Below are 21,508 nucleotides of genomic sequence, written 5' to 3'. Positions count from 1 at the left end.
GCCTCTGGCAGAAAGCGCCCGGGGAGACCCGAGGCCGACCCCTGGGGTTTTGGAGTCAGGGATATCGAGGATCCGAGGCTCGCTATACTCCAACGGAAAAAGAGATATTGGCAGCATATGAAGGAGTTCGAGCTGCCTCAGAAGTGGCTGGTACTGAAACACAGCTCCTCTTAGCACCCCTACTGCCAGTGCTGGGCTGGATGTTCAAAGGGAGGGTCTCCTCTACACATCACGCGACTCATGCCACATGGAGTAAGTGGATTGCACTGATCACACAATGGGCTCGCATAGGAAACCCCAGTCACCCAGGAATTTTGGAAGTGATCACGGACTGGCCAGAAGGCAAAGATTTTGGAATGTCGCCAGAAGAGGAGGTGACACGTGCTGAAGAGGCCACACTGTATAATAAACTGTCAGAAAATGAGAGGCAATATGCCCTGTTCACTGATGGATTCTGTCGCATTGTGGGAAAGCATCGGAGGTGGAAGGCTGCTGTATGGAGTCCTACACAACAAGTCACAGAAACTGCTGAAGGAGAATCAAGTCAGTTTGCAGAGGTGAAAGCCATCCAGCTAGCGTTAGACATTGCTGAAAGAGAAAAGTGGCCAGTGCTCTATCTCTGTACTGACTCATGGATGGTGGCAAATGCCCTGTGGGGGTGGCTACAGCAATGGAAGCAGAGCAACTGGCAGCGCAGAGGCAAACCCATTTGGGCTGCCGCACTGTGGCAAGATATCGCGTCCCGGCTAGAGAATCTGGTTGTAAAAGTACGTCATGTAGATGCTCACGTACCCAAGAGTCGGGCCACTGAAGAACATCAAAATAACCAACAGGTGGATCAGGCCGCCAAGACTGAAATGGCCTAGGCGTACCTGGACTGGCAACATAAGGGTGAGATATTTATGGCTCGGTGGGCCCATGATACATCAGGCCATCAGGGAAGAGATGCAACATATAGATGGGCTCGCGATCGAGGGGTGGACTTGACCATGGATACTATCGCACAGGTTATCCATGAACGTGAAACATGTGCTGCAATTAAGGAAGCCAAACAGTTAAAGCCCCTGTGGTATGGAGGGCGATGGCTGAAATATAAATATGGGGAAGCCTGGCAGATTGACTATATCACACTCACACAAACTCGCCAAGGCAAGCGCCATGTGCTTACAATGGTGGAAGCAACCACAGGATGGCTGGAAACATATCCTGTGCCCCATGCCGCCGCCCAGAACACTATCCTGGGCCTTGAATAGCAGGTCTTGTGGCGACACGGCACCCCAGAAAGAATTGAGTCAGACAACAGGACTCATTTCCGAAACAACCTCATAGACACCTGGGCCAAAGAGCATGGCATTGAGTGGGTATATCACATCCCCTATCATGCACCAGGCTCCAGGGAAATCAAACAATACAATGGAGTGTTAAAGGCTACATTGAGAGCAATTTGGGGTGTGTCGCGGTTTCAGTCCAGCCGGTAGTACAACACCACACAGCCCCTCGCTCACTCCCCCCACCCCGGCCATGGTGGGATGAGGAGAAAATATAAAGAAAGGCTCGTGGGTTGAGACAAGGACTGGGAGGGATCACTCACCACTTATAGTCACGGGCAAAAGACAGGCTCATCTTGGGGAAGAAACAAAATTAATTTAATTTACTACAAATCAAATCAAAACAAGGATACTGAGAAGTTAAACCAAACCTTAGAACACCTTCCCCCCACCCCTCCCTCCTTCCTGGCACAACTCCACTCCCGGTTCTCTCTACCTCCTCCCCCCGGCGGCGCAGGGGAACAGGGAATGGGGGTTGGGGTCAGCTCCCCACACATTGTCTCTGCCGCTCCTTCCTCCTCAGGGGGAGGACTCCTCACTCGTCCCCTGCTCCACCGTGGGGTCCCTCCCACGGGAGACAGTCCTTCACGAACTTCTCCAATGTGAGTCCTTTCCGTGCACTGCAGTTCCTCACAAACTTCCCTCGTGTGGGTCCTTTCCACGGGCCGATCTTCAGTGACAAACTGCTCCAGTACAGGCTTTCGCATGGAGTCACGGCCATCTTTGGGGGCATCTGACTGCTCCGGTATGGGCTTCTCTACAGCCTGCAGGTGGGCATCTGCTCCACCGCTCACCTCCATGGGCTGCAGAGGGACAGCCAGCCGTCTCACCACAGGCTGCAGGGGCATCAACCTCCTCAGGTGCCCCTCCTCCCCCTCCTTCTTCACTGACCTCAGTATCTGCATAGGTGTTCCTTTCACATTTCAATCCCCCTACCCACTGCAGGTTCCCTTTCTTAAATATGTTATCCCCAAGGCACTACCAATGTCACTGATTGGGTCAGCCTGGGCCAGAGACGGGTCCAACTTGGAGCCAGGGGAGCTTCTAGCAGCTTCTCAAAGAGCCACCCATGCAGCCCCCTCCCCCTCTACCAAAAATCCCATGCCACACAAACCCATAACAGGGTGGGACCTGCAAACATTGGGATACACATTTAGCAAAAGCCACCTGGTTAGTCAACACCAGAGGATCTGCCAATCGGGGTGGCCCTGCCCAGTCAGAATTTTTACGTACTGTAGAAGGGGATAAAGTCCCTGTAGTGCACACAAAAAATATGTTAGGGAAGTGTATTGGTTTTGCTGGCAAGGTTTTGGTAGCGGGGGGGGGTTACAGGGGTGGCTTCTGTAAGAAGTTGCTGGAAGTTTCCCCTGTGTTCGAGAGAGAGCCAATACCAGCCGGCTCTAAGATGGACCTGCCGCCGGCCAAGGCCGAGCCAATCAGCGATAGCGGTAACGCCTCTGTGATAACATTTTTAAGAAGGAAAAAAAGTTGGGACAGGCAGATTCGGCAGCCGGAGAGAGGAGTGAGAACATGTAAGAGAAACAACTCTGCGGACACCAAGGTCAGTGAAGAAGGAGGGGGAGGAGATGCTCCAGGCGCCGGAGCAGAGATTCCCCTGCAGCCCGTGGTGAAGACCATGGTGAGGCAGGCTGTCCCCCTGCAGTCCATGGAGGTCCACGGTGGAGCAGATCTCCACCTGTAGCCCGTGGAGGACCCCACGCCGGAGCAGGTGGGTTTCCCGAAGGAGGCTGTGACCCCGTGGGAACCCCGCGCTGGAGCAGGTTCCTGGCAGGACCTGCGGATCTGTGGAGAGAGGAGCCCACGGAGCAGGTTTTCTGGCAGGACTTGTGACCCCGTGGGGGACCCACGCTGGAGCAGTGTGCTCCTGAAGGACTGCACACCGTGGAAAGGACCCATGCTGGAGCAGTTCGTGAAGAACTGCAGCCCGTGGGAAGGGCCCACGTTGGAGAAGTTCGTGGAGGACTGTCTCCCGTGGGTGGGACCCCACGTTGGAGCAGGGAAGAGTGTGATGAGTCCTCCCCCTGAGGAGGGTGAAGCGGCAGAAAACAACGTGTGATGAACTGACCGTAAACCCCATCCCCGTCCCCCTGTGCTGCTGGGGGGGGTTGGTAGAGAAGCTGGGAGTGAAGTTGTGCCCGGGAAGAAGGGAGGGGTGGAGGGAAGGTGTTCTGAGATTCGGTTTTTTTCTCATTACCCTACTCTGGTTGATTTGTAATAAAGTGAGTTAATTTCCCCAAGTTGAGTCTGTTTTGCCCGTGACGGTAAGTGATGAGTGATATCTCTCCTGTCCTTATCTCGACCCACAAGCTCTTTGTTATATTTTCTCTCCCCTGTCCAGCTGAGGAGGGGGGAGTGATAGAACGGCTTTGGTGGGCACCTGGCAACCAGCCAGGGTCAACCCATCACAGGAAGACAGTCTGGGTTACTCCTGCCTCAGGCAAAGGCAAACCCATTCATGGGATTGCTTTTGCTCAAGGACCTGGGTGCACTTGGTGGGTGATGCGAAAAGATGGGGAAGTCCGATGTGTGCCTCAAGGGGATTTGATTTTAGGTGAGAATAGCCAATGAATTAAATTGTATGGTGTCAGTTGCTATATAACCCTGCCACTGTATGTTATCATTACTATAACTGTTATATGCTATATCAATGGTATTACAGTAAGAATCACTTAGATCAAGCAAGAATGAACCGTGATAAAACTGAGCAAAGTGCAGTAGTGATGGAACCAGAACTGACTCCAGCATGCAACAATCCAACAGCGCACACCATCCTCCTGCTGCGTCCAATGTCACCTGCTCGTCACGCCACACTGAAGCCCGATCCTGTTCTGCCGACTTAGTGGACTTCACACCATCCCTCCTGCCCAGAAAGACTGGTATGACAGACGGAGCCCAAAGTTGGGGACTAAATGAACTCAATGAACATTTTACAGAGATGTCCCATAGACTAAGGGAATGATATATCTGTGTGTGTATACATATATATATATCAAAGGACGGAAAACGTGATGGTGATTGATTAGGATGTACTGGAAAGTATGGGACCTGAGCATGACATCAATGGTATGGAATAAGGGGTGGATACTGTCCTGGTTTCGGCTGGGATAGAGTTAATTTTCTTTCTAGTAGCTCGTATAGCGTTATGTCTTGGATTCAGTATGAGAAGAATGTTGATCACACACTGATGTTTTTAGTTGTTGCTAAGTAGTGTTTATGCTAAGTCAAGGATTTTTCACAGCTTCTCATGCCCAGCCAGCAAGAAGGCTGGAGGGGCACAAGAATTTGGGAGGGGACACAGCCAGGGCAGCTGACCCAAACTGGCCAACAGGTTATTCCATACCATGTGATGTCATGCCTAGTATATAAACTGGGGGGAGTTGGCCTGGGAGGGATCGCTTCTCGGGAACTAACTGGGCATCCGTCAGCAAGTGGTGAGCAATTGCATTGTGCATCACTTGTTTTGTGTATTCCAATCCTTTTATTATTACTGTCATTTTATTTGTGTTATTATTATCATTATTAGTTTCTTCCTTTCTGTTCTACTAAAGTGTTCTCATCTCAACCCACGAGTTTTATCTTTTTCCTTCCAATCGTCTCCCCTATCCCACTGGGTGGGTGGGGGAAGTAAGTGAGCAGCTGTGTGGCGCTTAGTTGCTGGCTGGGGTTAAACCACAACACAAGTTAATTCTGGAATTTTTCTTCTATCCTATACTTCTGTTACTTTGGAGAGATTAATACTGTATTAAAGTAAAAAGATGTTGAACCCATTGAATTTGATCCAGCTGAAGGATAAAGAGCTAAGTTTTGGTGCAGTTAAAGCAGAAAAATATTTTTCTGCAAGAACTCAGAAAGTATTATCAGCAAACAATTTTTTACTCTCCCATTGCTGCAGTCATTGTAAAATGAATGGAAGATAGTTCTTGCTAATGAGAATATGAAATTTTAACCACAGCAATGAAATTCTCATAATAATACGCTAAATCTTAAAAGAGACAGTTTGATTTTCAACGTCAGACAGATTTTAGATTTGGAAGATGTATACAGAGGTGAGGCTGATCTATTAACTAAGCAGATAAGCGTGGAAATCACTGATGCATGAAATCTCTGTGCCTTCTCTTCTCACACTTGCACATGCAGGATCATTTAAAAAAAAACTAAGGATGTTTTAAACTGATCAAAGTATCAAGCTTGCTGCTCATGTAAATACATTTTTAATAGGTAACTTTAGTACAACACCTAAACATACCTTATTTTTGGACTGCTGTGCTTGAAGAACTGCAAGAATTTAGGTATCATGATATTGAGTGGTCGGTCTAATACGTCACTATCTAAAATTTCAGCAGAATCTTCACATATCTTCTGAAGAGCACCAAATGCACCCTGTTTAAAAAAAATAAAATAAAAGAAATAAAAAAAAAATCTGTTCTTTTACATTTTGAAGAAAGCAACATTTTAGGTTTTGTACAGAACAGGTAATTTTAGCACAACACCACAGTAAATGTAGCTAATTAACAAAGTAAATGTAGCTAACTAAATATGGAGTTAAATTAAAACATCCTTAAAGTCCTTTTATTGAAGCTCTTCATACTGTCATCTAAGCTCTCAAGGTGGATGAGTCTATAATAGATAAGTGGTAATTTTAATTTTAGCATTCAATGCTCATTTATTCAATCATATTTTTTAAAATGCTTAAAAGCAAGATCTTATTTGAAAAATAAATGACAAGTTGCAGAAGCATCCAATTTAATTTCATATATGATTTTATTTCCTTTAATGGTTTGTTATAGGGCAAAACAGAACTCTAGACATGATGGTCAATTTGAGTTTCATTTTCAAGTTTTGTTTTTTTCTTTTTCTTAAGAAAGCAGCACTAAAACACTACATAACAGCATGACATCTTGGACCACTGTCATATCTCTAAAGATTATTTCATACAAAATGCTTCACACACTTATGGAGTCAGCATCAAGTAATTAAAATTGTGTGATCACAGATTTTTATTTTTAAAAAACCAGACAAGACTTTTTTTCTCCTCATAGCAGTTTCTCTCCTCAAAACAGTTGAATTGGTATTTATTTTCCTTCATAAACACTGAACAAAAAAAGTTCATTTCACAGTAGTCTGATACAGCAGTGACAGATCACATTTCCAGATTAAGTTATAAGAAGAATGAACAACACTACTTTTAAGTAAGACAAAATTCAGGGTCAACTTGATGATGCCTAAAAGATTGGGCATCACAAAGCGATAACTTTAGGACACTTCTCAGCTGAGATGCTATGACTACCCATCTACAGTCTTATTCTGCTTTTATGCAAAGAAAACAAATTCATTTGAATGAACACTAAAAACATGGAATGCAGGTAGAATAAAAAGTATCAAATTTGAGCCACTATTCTCTGAAGAGATTACATATGTGCGTATACACACACACACACACAAAATACTATACATATATATAGTATCTATGAAGAGAGAGAAAAAAATAATCAAATTTAGATGATAATCCATTTCAAAATAAGTCTCCTTACCTCACAGGTATTGTAATCTTCAGAATCCAACAGGCTGCAAAGCTTTGGTAAGAGTTCAGGCCAATTCTGTAATTCCCCTTTTGAAGCAATGGTTGTTATCAGAATGCCTAAGTGAATCAGAGGAATAAAGGAAATGAGATCTCATATATCTTCACAGGTTTCACACCAGTTTTTCTCATTTTACTCCTCTCAAAGAGCTAAGGAGTTAAGAAATTTCTTGTTTTATTAAGAGCTGGCAAGCATAAAAAGAGGAATTACATTTAATTACAAATGGTATTTGAAGGGCTTTGAAATGCAAAGGCAGGTTGTTCCTTCCTGCTACCATGAAGAGCTCAGATGTGAGAAGTCAAGCACAAAGTAATACCAGTTAAGGAAATAATCATGCCCAAACACTGCAGGGCAGGTTCTGCTCTAAGTTTACTAAAAACTGTACAAATCTTGACCTCCAGTAAACATAAAGTATCCACCTCAAGTCACCTCGTCTTTATTATGACACAAAGGCATGAACATGGAAAGCTGTCATTCAATAAACTTATAACCCAATGGTAAATTATGTGTTCAAAACTTTACTATGTTTACACAAAACGTTAAGGACACATTCTAAAACCAAGATACCTACTAAGAGTTTACACACTATGGCAGGTCATCCAGTGATCAGCTGTAGGGGTTGGCTGATTCAGATCCAGCTAATAGATAGGACAGCCCTAAGAATCACTAATTCCATTTCCAGCACATACAGAAATCCCAGGAAAAAACAATTAGGTGACAGGAATGGGGAAGGCTGCTTACAAACTAGGACTGACTATGAGTCCATTTTGCCTCAACCAGTAATCTCCCAAGTGACAAGTGATGAAAAAAAAAGCTTTCCTAAGCTTTTTCATTGAGCTACTCACCATATATCCTTTTTCTTTGGAATAAAATGTTAAAATTCTTATTAAATATACAAGAATACAGGACAACATTACAGAGCAAAGGACATTCTGGGCAAGACACAAAGATATTTTGCATTGCGTTTCCTTTGATACAATAAGGCCGGAGAACCCAAGAAGACAAAGGGCAAAAACAAAGACAGAGGTAAAACACAATTTTACAGCTCCAGAAGTAGTTTGTATCCAGTTGTCTTCATAATTGCAACTGAATAGAAAAGATTCCCAAAAGCCTATAGGGATCTATGGAGTCATAAAGACTATTTTCTCCTGAATATTATGGTCCTGCAAAGAATATCAGATGCATTAATAGAAAATACATATTTTACTGTTGCTGGATCTTAATGATCTGCTTTTTAAAAAAAAATTAAACTGAACTTCATAAACAGAACAAAATAAATTAATGTTCTTGCCTCCTAGACAATGTAATTAAATTGCAAAATTGTCTCCCTGACTTAGATCTGGAACAGGTTTGTAGAAATAACACAAGTTGAGAAACAAACTTAAGAATCTACGATTCTATGATTCCATAAGATGTCGCTGATTGGCTTGGCCAGCGGCGGGTCCGTCTTGGAACCGGCTGGCATTGGCTCTGTCAGACATAGGGGAAGCTTCTAGCAGCTTCTCACAGAAGCCACCCCTGTAGCCCCCCCAGCTACCAAAACCTTGCCACGCAAACCCAATACATTCTACCCCTTGCCTCTGTGCATCACATATTCAAGAATTATCATTAAAATCCACGTTCATCACACAATCTTCACAGTTTTCACAAACTTCACTCACATCAACAAAAAAGAATTCTGCACACCAAAATCCAAATAACATCATCACAACACCGACAAAAAGTGGACAATTTACGCACGATCCACCCCTCGTCCCTTCACCACAATTACAACAACATAAATTCCCCACAGTCATTCAGCTCTTCACTCTCTAGCTGTGTTCAGTCCATGTTTTGCCTGTTACCTCTCCCAATTACTATGCCTTGAGCCCCACGTTGGGTGCCAGAAAGGACTGTCGTGGTTTAACCCCAGCCAGCAACTAAGCACCACGCAGCCACTCTATCACTCCCCCTCCTCAGCTGGACAGGGGAAAGAAAATATAACAAAAGGCTCATGGGTCAAGATAAGGACAGGGAGAGATCACTCAGCCAGTTACTGTCATGGGCAAAACAGACTTGACTTGGGGAAAATTAACTTAATTTATTGCCAATCAAACCAGAGTAGGGTAATGAGAAATAAAACCAAATCTTAAAACACTTTCCCCCCACCCCTCCCTTCTTCCCAGGCACAGCTTCACTCCTGGATTCTCTGCCTCCTCCCCCAGCGGCACAGGGGGACAGGGAACGGGGGTTACAGTCAGTTCACCACACGTTGTCTCTGCCGCTCCTTCCTCTTCAGGGGGAGGACTCCTCACACTCTTCCCTTGCTCCAGTGTGGGGTCCCTCCCACAGGAGACAGTCCTCCATGAACTTCTCCAACGTGGATCCTTCCCACGGGCTGCAGTTCTTCACAAACTGCTCCAGCACGGGTCCTTTCCACAGCGTGCAGTCCTGCCAGGAGCACACTGCTCCAGCACGAGCTTCCCACGGGGTCACAGCCTCCTTCGGGCACCCACCTGCTCCAGTGTGGGGTCCTCCACAGGCTGCAGGTGGAGATCTGCTCCACTGTGGACCTCCATGGGCTGCAGGAGGACAACCTGCCTCACCATGGTCTTCACCACAGGCTGCAGGGGAATCTCTTCTCCAGCACCTGGAGCACCTCCTCCCCCTCCTTCTTCACTGACCTTGGTGTCGGCAGGGTTGTTTCTCTCACATGTTCTCACTCTTCTCTCTCCAGCTGCAGTTTCTGTCCCGCAGCAACTTTTTTTCCCTTCTTAAATATGTTATCACAGAAGTGCTACCACTGTCACTGATTGGCTTGGCCTTAGCCAGTGGCGGGTCCATCTTGGAGCCGGCTGGCATTGTCTCTGTTGGACATAGGGGAAGCTTCTAGCAGCTTCTCACAGAAGCCACCCTGTAACCCCCCTGCTACCAAAACCTTGCCACACAAACCCCATACAAAGCATTCTTCAAAAAGGCTTATCCTAGACAGCAACAGGATAACCTAGGAGGAAACACTTCCAGATGTGTAGGCAGAATCGACTTGAGGCTATTGTCCCCTTGCAACAGACACATATGCAGTTCAGACCATACATGTCATTACGAGCTTTCTGTAAAGGTCTGCAGAGAAGCCATTTAATGTCATGCTAGGTGTTCTGGGTTTTTTTTGTTTTGGTTTTAAATGATGAAGAGACACTTTGTTGGGGACAGACAGAAATAAATAAATAGATAAATATCAGACTATCAAGAACTTAAAGAGGCAGTAGGTATAGCACTTGAAGCTTTGCAAAAGGTTTTAAGAACAATGAGGAAACAGCCATATAAAATAAAGTTTTAGGCACTTATATTCATTTTAAAAGAAATCTACATGGACTTCTAATGAGTTTCATCTCTTTTCAAATGTGAAAGCCTGCTGCTTTAGTTGGCCAGTAGGGAACAGAAGACACCAGAGATTTACCTTTGTGGCTTTCTCTGCAACACAGACACAAAAACAAGGACATTAGAAGAATAATCACAGTAAAGAAATAATCAATTTAGTAGCTAGCAGCTTTTTGACAGGTTTGGGCTAGATTTGACAGTTCATAGAATCATAGAATGGTTTGGGTTGGAAGGGACCTTAAACATCATCTAGTTCCAACACCCCTGCCATGGGCAGGGACACCTTCTACTAGACGAGGTTGCTCAAAGCCCCATCCAACCTGGCCTTGAACACTTCCAGGGAGGGGGCAGCCACAACCTCTCTGGGCAACCTGTCCCAGTGCCTTACCACCCTCACAGTGAAGAACTTCTTCCTTACGTCTCAACTAAATCTACCCTCTTTCAGTTTAAAGCCATTACCCCTTGTCCTATCACTGCATGCCCTTGTAAAAAGTCCCTCTCCAGCTTTCTTGTAGGCCCCCTTTAGGTACTGGAAGGCTGCTATAAGGTCTCCCCAGAGCCTTCTCTTCTCCAGGCTGAACAACCCCAACTCTCTCAGCCTGTCCTCAGAGGAGAGGTGCTCCAGCCCTCTGATCATCTTCATGGCCCTCCTCCAACAGGTCCATGGCCTTCTTATGTTGGGGGCTCCAGAGCTGGACACAGTACTCCAGGTGGGGTCTCACGAGAGCAGAGTAGAGAGGGAGAATCACCTCCCTCGACCTGCTGGTCATGCTTCTTTTGATGTGGCCCAGGATACTGTTGGCTTTCTGGGCTGCTAGCACACATTGCCGGGTCATGTTGAGCTTCTCATCAACCAACACCCCCAAGTCCTTCTCCTCCAAGCTGTTCTCAATCCACTTGTTGCCCAGCCTGTATTTGTGCTTGGGATTGCCCCACCCATGTGCAGGACCTTGCACTTGGCCTTGTTGAACTTCATGAGGTTTGCATGGGCCCACCTCTCAAGCCTTTCAAGGTCCCTCCAGATGGGAGGCCTTTCCTTCTGACCAACATGCTAAGCTGCAAGGTTAGAAATTGCAAACTGAAAGGTGGCCTTTGATTTGTAATGAACTTAATTACAAATCATTATTACAGAATCTGTTGATATTTCACTTGACAAATGTGAAATCTAACATGTACAGCAGTTAAGCTAATTGAGCAGTAAACACATGAGAGAACAGACTCCAGAGGGATGACAGAAATTGTTAAAAACAGAACTGTAATTGTCATGGCAGCATCTTTTATGTCACTATTCCAATTACATGCATCCCAGTTTATAGCATCAACTCTACAATAAAAAAACTTAACATAAAGAAAAAGTATCTATGCTTCAGTACTTCCATGCCAATAACAGGACAGGGGAAAGTTTGGGGGTTTTGGGGGGGGGGTGGTTTGCCTCTGTAGCTCCTAAACTTGATTTCTGAACTCTTCGATTCTAAAAAGTTGAACTTCATGACAAAATTTGCCCCTCATAGGGCAATCATTAACTTTCACTTTCCTTCTGCAATGAAGCTCTCCAGTCCCGCCACTACTCTTAAACACTCAAACTATTTCCCCTGCTTGCTTTTAAGCAGTGAGCTACACTAAGGTCCTGCCTAGACTAGAATCCCCAGAAAGTTTTAAGAACAGTCATAGACACCTCCTAAATAGATGTATGTATTTCTTGGTAAGTTTGTAGGTCCTCAACACATGCAGCTGTCTTTTTTGAACTTGAGTCCATATTTCAATGTTGGCACAAGGGTTTTTAAAACCTGTACCACACAGCACAGAGAAGTTCCACACTGTTACTCATTTGGGGGTTAAAACAGGGAAAAGCTAAGGATACAACAATGTGTAGTTACCATTCAGTCTGGAATCACAGTTCTAAAATAGACTACTGCCATCTTCATTGTCCTTAGTGAGGTGACTTCTGAGAATGGGATTAATCAGCTTGTCTCCACCTTGGTCAAAAGGTATCAGCTTTTGTCTGGTTAGCACCAGATGCCAGAGACCACAAAGGCTGCATTACTTCTTCCCTGATGCTATTTTGATGTACTTGCTCATCTTCCTCTCAGAATTCCAGAGATCTTATTTGTGGTTGGCTCATTAAATTGATAGTGCTTGAACAGCAAAAACATGTACGCATCTCAAAGAGCAGCTATGACTAGCACATGCCAACTCATATGCTAACAAGGCAGCCTAGGCAAGTAGCAATATATTTACACCTAGCTAGTATCAAGAGACCAGTGAGTACTGGACCAACCTCACTATTAAGACAGAAGCCTACAAGGATCCAACATTTAATTACTTCACACAGGAGGGTGCAAAACACATGCTAAATAGCAACTCTTATTATGTAAGCATACAGTTCATCAGTTGGTACGCATCTTCAGAGTTCATATATAATAATTGAATAATCCCTGCAAGGACCACTTAAAGCTCAACAGTAATTGAGCTACTAATCCACAAATGTTTCCTACTAGGATAAATCAAAGAACAAACTGCTCAAAACCAAACAAACAACAGCCTGCCCCCTCCCCCAGCCGCCGCCACCACCACCAAACTACCCTAAGACAGCAATCCAAACAGAGCTGTAATATATTCTTATATTCTTTAGTTGGCTCCATTGTACTCCACTGGCAACTCCTATGAACAAACAAGCAAGCACAACTCTTCTACAACCTGAAATCACAAAAGTATCTGCCACTCAAAGACTTGTTTCTACTGTCATTAAGGAAATGGGGCATTAATGAAATTCACAGCAAAGCAGCTTCACAAGGGATGAGACAGCAGGAAAAAAAAGAGAGACGGACATTTTTCTCTAGTCCAAAGTCCTTAACCCAGATGTCTGGAGAAGGAATCCTATAGAAAAAGCAAAGGATTCTAAAGGAGCAATAACTGGTAGATTATTTTATAACAGAAATCAGCTGATACAAGCTGAATTCCTTTCTGAACTTGCACCCGCCCCTGTTTTTTTCTACTGTACTTAAATATACATTTATTTTATTTTTTTCTAGTTTTTGGAGCGGACAAAGAAAATTACTACAATTGTAGTAACTGGGGGTAATCATATTATCAAAGAGCAGACAGAAAAGCAACATTACCTAGAAATAAGTAAAAATAACACAAATATACATGTTATGGAAGAGGTGTACTAAAGCACAATATTTAGGAAATCAGAAATCCATGCAACAAAACCCACTTCTAGCTGATGTTCTGATCACCACACTTTCTCTACTGTTTTCTGACAGAAGGTATTTAAAAAACATAAACTCATTATGTTAATGTGTGTCACGCATGGTATAATGATTCCCTGAAGGGGTGTGCATATGGGGGGGGGGGCAGGGAGGAAATCAGCTAACACAAGTATTTCATTGATGCAAGCGGAGTGTTGAAATAGTTCTGAAGTCAGACCTTTACCTTGTTCCTGGGTTTAGGTATAAAAATTGGCAGCAAGCTGAATTTTAGTAGATTCAAGCAAACTTATGTTCAGTCACATTTCAAGAGATAGGAACTGAATTGCTAAATCAGTTTTAAGAGAATAGGAAGCAAAAATAAGTGTGAATTTCATATATTCATGCTGAAGATTAATATCAGCATCAAAACATGGTGTAGTTGTGACAATTATCAGAAGCAAACAGTTTTAGGAGTTTAATAACTCTCACTCGTGCAGCTCTCGCTTATATCAGTAACATTTTTAGTGTGCAGAAGACTGTAATAAGAGTAAACTTACCTACAGTAGCTCTAATTAAGGGGGAGGAATCACCAATGTTGTTCAGACATTCACTTTTAATGAAGTCAGTTACCCCATTTGGAAAGTTGTGAAAATGTGCTTTTACATTATTCTTCAAGATGAGACCACTCAAGGAACGTGTCGGTTCATCTGCAACAGAAAATAATTACATTCAAACTTCAATCAGCTCATGGGATAAAGCAGATTTCCAGAACAATGCAACAAGATCAAAGCTTATAGTGAGAGATATTAATCTTTATTTCCTTATCTCTCCTTCCAAATATACCCATCAATTCACATAGCAAAATTTTTTAGTTTCAGAGTTCACTATTTCTATTTATTCAAAATTAGAATATCAGTACTGCAAATTCTACATTTTAAGAAAGTTTTGTATAGATATAAGGAAGGAATAGATCTGAACTCATGGGATATAGGAGACTCATGAAAGAGATTAATCAACCAAAGACATTCGGACATTCTGATTATATGGACAGGCTTGCTGTAGCACTATTACTGTATGAAATAAATGACAACCCACCTTTCACCATAGTAAGATGTAGAAATGAGGTAGGAACTATGCAGTAAGTCCAACACCCCCTACTCCCACAAAAATAGTGTTCAATTTTTCTACAAAGTATTGCACTCCCTTCAGATACCAGCTGTTCTATTAATCTATTAAATAAATAATTAGAGGGAGAAGAAAAAAGGCTTTAAACAATGTTAACAGGTAAGTGTAATATAGTGTGAACCATAAGAAAAAAGCCACCAGAATTGAGTAATAAGTTTAGGCAACAGTTTCAGTTCTCTTCACTGAGCTCTTTTTGCCTGCAAATTCCTCTAAATTACTGGGACAAGGGGAGGAGTGGAAAAGGAACAGCCTAAATTTTTCAGTTATACTGGAGCAGACTCATGTTTAGTTCTTCAACCAAGGGCATGAGTAACTTGATATTACTTCTGATACAAGCTGAAAGCAAGATCTGGATCTTCTACATAGAAAGGATTAGTTTACAGTATAAGAAAATTTAAATTTACAGTTTACAGCAATCCTAATCAGCACATGAAGCTAATTTTAATTAGCATTTTAGCCACTTGTTTGAATTTTTTTTGTATGAAGCTGATGTTTAACCTCAGCAGGCAGCTAAAAAGCACACAGCCGCTCGCTCACCCCCCTCGCAGGGGGATGGGGGAAGAGAATTGGCAGGGTAAAAGTGAGAAAACTTGTGGGCTGAGATAAAGACCGTTTAATAGGTAAAGCAAAAGCTGCACACACAAGCAAAGCAAAACAAGGAATTCATTCACTGCTTCCCATCAGCAGGCAGGTGTTCAGCCATTGCCAGGAAAGCAGGGCTCCATCATGTGTAACAGTTACTTGGGAAGACAAACACCAGCACTCCAAATGTCCCCCCTTCCTTCTTCTTCCCCCAGCTTTATATGCTGAGCATGACATCATATGGTCTGGAATATCCCTTTGGTCAGTTGGGCTCAGCTGTCCCAGCTGTGTCCCCTCCCAACTTCTTGTGCATCCCCAGCCTACTCGCTGGTGGGGTGGGGTGAGAAGCAGAAAAGGCCTTGACTCTGTGTAAGCACTGCTCAGCAGTATCGAAAACATCCCTGCGTTATCAACACTGTTTTCAGCACAAATCCAAAACATAGCCCCATACTAGCTACTATGAAGGAAACTAACTCTATCCCAGCCAAAACCAGAACAGAAGCCCTGATTTTGGCAAGAAGTAAGGATGTTCAAAGTTCCTTTGCACCAACAATTACAGTTTACACACAGATCTATTCTAGGCCTTCAAAACTATTAACATCCCAACAGAAATATAAGCAAAATAAATATAACTTTTAAATATAAAGTATTTTAAAACTAAAAGTTATTGCATCACAACACCAGGACTCTAGGCACACCCATGATGACTGACTGAGGGCCATTAAAAATACTTTCTATCGTGATCTATGCTAGTTAGAACAGAAATGGCACTTTTCATAAGAAGGGGTTTTGTTAAAATTCATTTTAATCAACTGATTTTATTTGAGCTCCAAAACCAGAATGCCATCATATGAACATAAAAACAAAATTAAAAAGTATATTTCAGTCTTCATAAAGAAGCATTATTTTTCATGCTCTGTAACTATAAATATATTGATTTGCAAACATAGCTTTTACATAGAATTCAGTAACTTTATAAACCAGGAATCCACCCTATGCATATATTTTTGAAACAATTCTATAACTTCACCTACACTACAGGTTTTAAATACACACCAACTTCTAAACAATGTAAAAATAAAAATCATTCCACTTGCACAGCACTGCATTTCAAAGGCCAACAACTTTTCTAGGTGAATGGATTTATTATTTTAAATAAAAATATTAAAGACTAGATGAGTGGACAAACCTCTCTCAACTACAGAACTTAGTTATGAGATGTGACAAGTATTATTATTATTATTACTTGGCAAGTCAAATCAAGTAATTTTGTCATTTTATTTAAAGTTTTGAAGATGTCAGTAACAAAGATCAGGTGGAGAATGACCTAAAGAAAGAAGTTCTCACTTGAACTCTTGATCAGTCTCAGGTTTGCCTGAAATACTCTCTGAATTCTACAGTAAAATCTCTGCATCTACTATCGCAACAATTTAATATGCCCAATTATGATTTCTTTACATAACATCTTCATGAAATCCAGAACTCCATAAGCAATTATTAAGATGTAATGTTGTGTCTGGCCAGGAAGGAAGCCAAAGGAGTTTTCCTTTAATTTCGCATTATTTAAAAGCATCTGCAAGCCACAATTAATACCTTATCTTTAGCAGCCACAGTTAGGCACAGAATCATAGAATTGTTTAGGTTGGAAAAGGCCCTTAAGATCATCAAGTCCAACCATTAACCTAACACTGCCAAGCCTAAACCATGTCCCTAAGCGCCACGTCTACATGTCTTTTACATACCTCCAGGATGGTAACTCAACCACTTCCCTGGGCAGCCTGTTCCAGTGCTTGATAACCTTTTTGGTGAAAGAATTTTTCCTAATATCCAATCTAAACCTCCCCTGGCGCAATTTGAGGCTGTTTACTCTCATCCTATTGCTTGTTACTTGGGAGAAGAGACAGATCCCCACCTCACTACAACCTCCTTTCAGGTAGTTGTAGAGAGCGATAAGGTCTCCCCTCAGCCTCCTTTTCTCCAGACTAAACAGCCCCAGCTCCCTCAGCCGCTCCTCATAAGACTTGTGCTCCAGGCCCCTCACCAACTTGGTCGCCCTTCTCTGGACATGCTCCAGCAACTCAATGTCTTTCCTGTAGTGAGGGGCCCAAAACTGAACACAGTACTCAAGGTGTGGCCTCACCAGTGCCGAGTACAGGGGAACAATCACTTCTCTAGTCCTGCTGGCCACACTATTTCTGATACAGGCCAGGATGCTATTAGCCGCCTTGGCCACCTGGGCACACTGCTGGCTCATATTCAGCCGGCTGTCAACCAACACCCACCCCCAGGTCCTTTTCTGCCAGGCAGCTTTCCAGCCACTCTTCCCCAAGCCTGTAGCAGCTGCATGAGGTTGCTGTGACCCAAGTGCAGGACCTGGTACTTGGCCTTGTTGAACCTCACACAACTGGCCTCGGCCCATCCATCCAGATCCCTCTGTAGAGCCTTTCTACCCTCAAGCAGATCAACCCTCCCACCCAACTTGGTGTCATCTGGAAACTTACTGAGGGTGTACTTGATCCCCTCATCCAGATCACTGATAAAGATATTAAACAGAACAGGGCCCAATACTGAGCACTGGGGAACACCACTTGTGACTGGCCACCAACTGGATTTAACTCCATTCACCACAACTCTTTGGGCTCTGCCATCCAGCCAGTTTTTTACCCAGCGAAGAGTATGCCCGTCCAAGCCATGGGCAGCCAGTTTCTCCAGGAGAATGCTGTGGGAAACGGTGTCAAAGGCTTTACTAAAGTCTAGGTAAACGACATCCACAGCCTTTCCCTCATCCACTAAGCGGGTCACCTTTTCATAGAAGGAGATCAGGTTAGTCAAGCAAGATCTGCCTTTCATAAACCCATGCTGACTGGGCCTGATCACCTGGTTGTCCTATACGTGCCATGTGATGGCACTCAAGATGATCTGCTCCATAACCTTCCCCAGCACAGAGATCATGCTGTGTTGTGGATTAACCCCAGCCAGCAACTAAGCACCACTGTCATGGTTTCAGCCCAAATGGTAAGAAAGCACCATGCAGCTGCTCGCTCACTCTCCCCACCCAGCCACGGTGGGATGAGGAGAAAATATAAAGAAAGGCTCGTGGGTTGAGACAAGGACTGGGAGGGATCACTCACCACTTATAGTCACGGGCAAAAGACAGGCTCATCTTGGGGAAGAAACAAAATCAATTTAATTTACTACAAATCAAATCAAAACAAGGATACTGAGAAGTTAAACCAAACCTTAGAACACCTTCCCCCCACCCCTCCCTCCTTCCTGGCACAACTCCACTCCCGGTTCTCTCTACCTCCTCCCCCCGGCGGCGCAGGGGAACAGGGAATGGGGGTTGGGGTCAGCTCCCCACACATTGTCTCTGCCGCTCCTTCCTCCTCAGGGGGAGGACTCCTCACTCGTCCCCTGCTCCACCGTGGGGTCCCTCCCACGGGAGACAGTCCTTCACGAACTTCTCCAATGTGAGTCCTTTCCGTGGGCTGCAGTTCCTCACAAACTTCCCTCGTGTGGGTCCTTTCCACAGGCCGATCTTCAGTCACAAACTGCTCAAACGTGGGCATTCCCATGGAGTCACGGCCATCTTGGGGGGCCTTCGCTCCACCGTTCACCTCCACAGGCTGCAGGGGGACAGCCTGCTGTCTCACCACGGGCTGCAGGAGCATCAACCTCCTCTGGCGCACCTCCTCCCCCTCCTTCTTCACTGACCTCGGTATCTGCATAGGTGTTCCTCTCACATTCCAATCCCACCACTCACTGCCAGTTCCCCTTCTTAAATCTGTTCTCCCAGAGGCGCTACCACTGTCGCTGATTGGGTCGGCCTGGGCCAGAGGCGGGTCTGTCTTGCAGCCAGGGGAGCTTCTAGCAGCTTCTCAAAGGAACCACCACTGCAGCCCCTCCCCCGCTACCAAACAAAAACCTGTGCCACACAAACCCATAACAACCAAACAGTGGGATGGGGGAAAGAATCGGGGAGAAGAAAAAGAAAAAAAAAGAAAACTAAAACACATGGGTTGAGATAAGCACAGTTGAATAGAACAGAAAGGAAGAAATAATAATGATAATAATAATAATAAAAGGATTGGAATATACAAACCAAGTGATGCACAATGCAATTGCTCACCAGCCGCTGTCATGGTTTAACCCCAGCCAGCAACTAAGCACCACGCAGCCGCTCGCTCACTCCCCCCCCACCCAGTGGGATGGGGGAGAAAATCGGGAAAAAGAAGCAAAACCCACGGGTTGAGATAAGAACAGTTTAATAGAACAGAAAAGAAGAAACTAATAATGATAATAACACTAATAAAATGACAATAATGATAATAAAAGGATTGGAATATACAAATGACGCACAATGCAATTGCTCACCACCCGATCAACACCCAGCTAGTCCCCGAGCTGTGATCCCCCCACCACCACTTCTGCCAGTTTATATACTAGACATGACATCCCATGGTATGGAATACCCCGTTGGCACGTTTGGGTCAGGTGCCCTGGCTGTGTCCCCTCCCAACTTCTTGTGCCCCTCCAGCTTTCTCGCTGGCTGGGCATCAGAAGCTGAAAAAATCCTCAACTTAGTCTAAACACTACTTAGCAACAACTGAAAACATCAGTGTTATCAACATTCTTCTCATAGCTGAATCAAAAAACATAGCACTGTACCAGCTACTAGGAAGACAGTTAACTCTATCCCAGCTGAAACCAGGACAGTATCCACCCCTTATTCTATACCATTGATGTCATGCTCAGTTCCCATACCTTTAGTTACATCCTGGTCAATCATCAACACCGTTTCCATCCCTTTGAGATATATAAACAATGATATATATATGTATATATGTATACACACACAGAGATATCATTCCTTTGGTTTACGGCTCGTGTTCACAAAATGTTTGTTGAGTTCATTTAGTTCCTGACTCTGGGCTCCATCTGTCATACCAGTCTTTCTGGGCAGGAGGGATGGTGCAAAGTCCTCTCAGTCGGTAGAGCAGAGTTGGGCTTCAGTGCAGTGTGATGAGCAGGTGACATTGGACACAGCAGGAGGATGGTGTGCACCGTTGGATTGTTGCATGCTGGAGTCAGTTCTGATTCCATCACTACTGCGCTTCGCTCAGTTTTATCACAGTTTTTTTCTTGCTTGATCTAAGTGATTCTTACTGTAGTACTATGGATATAGCATATAACAGTTATAGTAATGATAACATACAGTGGCAGGGTTATATAGCAACTGACACCATACAATTTAATTCATTGGCTATTCTCACCTAAAATTAAATCCCCTTGAGGCACACATCGGACTTCCCCATCTTTTCACATCACCCACCAAGTGCACCCAGGTCCTTGAGCAAAAGCAATCCAATGAATGGGTTTACCTTTGCCTGAGGCAGGAGTAACCCAGACTGTCTTCCCTAACATATTTTTTATGTGCACTACAGGGACTTTATCCCCTTCTACAGTATGTAACAATACTGAACAGGCAGGACCACCCTAATTGGCAGAACCTCTGCTGCTGACTAACACATTTAGCAAAAGCCACCGGGTATCCCAATGTTTGAAGGTTCCACCCCCCATTACTCTCAATGTAATGTTTAACACTCCACTGTAATCATTCGATTTTCCCAGAGGCTGGTGCATGATAGGGGATGTGATACACCCACTCAATGCCATGCTCTTTGGCCCAGGTGTCTGTGAGGTTGTTTCGGAAGTGAGTCCCGTTGTCTGACTCAATTCTTTCTGGGGTGCCATGTCGCCACAAGACCTGCTTTTCAAGGCCCAGGATAGTGTTCTGGGCGGTGGCATGGGGTACAGAATATGTTTCCAGCCATCCGGTGGTTGCTTCCACCACTGTGAGCACATAACGCTTGCCTTGGCGAGTTTGTGGGAGTGTGATATAGTCAATCTGCCAGGCTTCCCCAAATTTATATTTCAGATACCGTCCTCCATACTACAGGGGCTTTAAGTGCTTGTCTTCCTTAATTGCAGCACGTTTCACATTCACAGATAACCTGTGCGATAGCATCCATGGTCAAGTTCACCCCTCGGTCACGAGCCCATCTATATGTTGCATCTCTTCCCTGATGGCCTGAAGCATCATGGGCCCACTGAGCCATAAATAGCTCACCCTTATGTTGCCAGTCCAGGTCCACCTGAGCCACTTCAATCTTGGCAGCCTGATCCACCTGTTGGTTATTTTGATGTTCTTCAGTGGCCCAACTCTTGGGTACGTGAGCATCTACATGACATACTTTTACAACCA

At 44.2% G+C, this 21,508-nt stretch overlaps 1 protein-coding gene across 1 annotated transcript in view; it reads right to left on the bottom strand.

The window, feature by feature from the left end:
* LOC121232944 (transportin-1-like) overlaps positions 1-21,508 on the bottom strand; it is a 101,525-nt gene that overhangs the window by 40,394 nt on the left and 39,623 nt on the right. Inside the window, 3 exon segments of the mRNA XM_041121460.1 lie at positions 5,596-5,729; positions 6,881-6,987; positions 14,034-14,183. Of these exon segments, the coding sequence (XP_040977394.1) occupies positions 5,596-5,729; positions 6,881-6,987; positions 14,034-14,183 (391 nt within the window).

Source organism: Aquila chrysaetos (assembly GCF_900496995.4).
Source record: "Aquila chrysaetos chrysaetos chromosome W unlocalized genomic scaffold, bAquChr1.4 W_unloc_2, whole genome shotgun sequence".
Classification (NCBI taxonomy): Eukaryota; Metazoa; Chordata; class Aves; order Accipitriformes; family Accipitridae; genus Aquila; species Aquila chrysaetos.
This window is presented reverse-complemented; position numbering and strand designations above follow the sequence as displayed.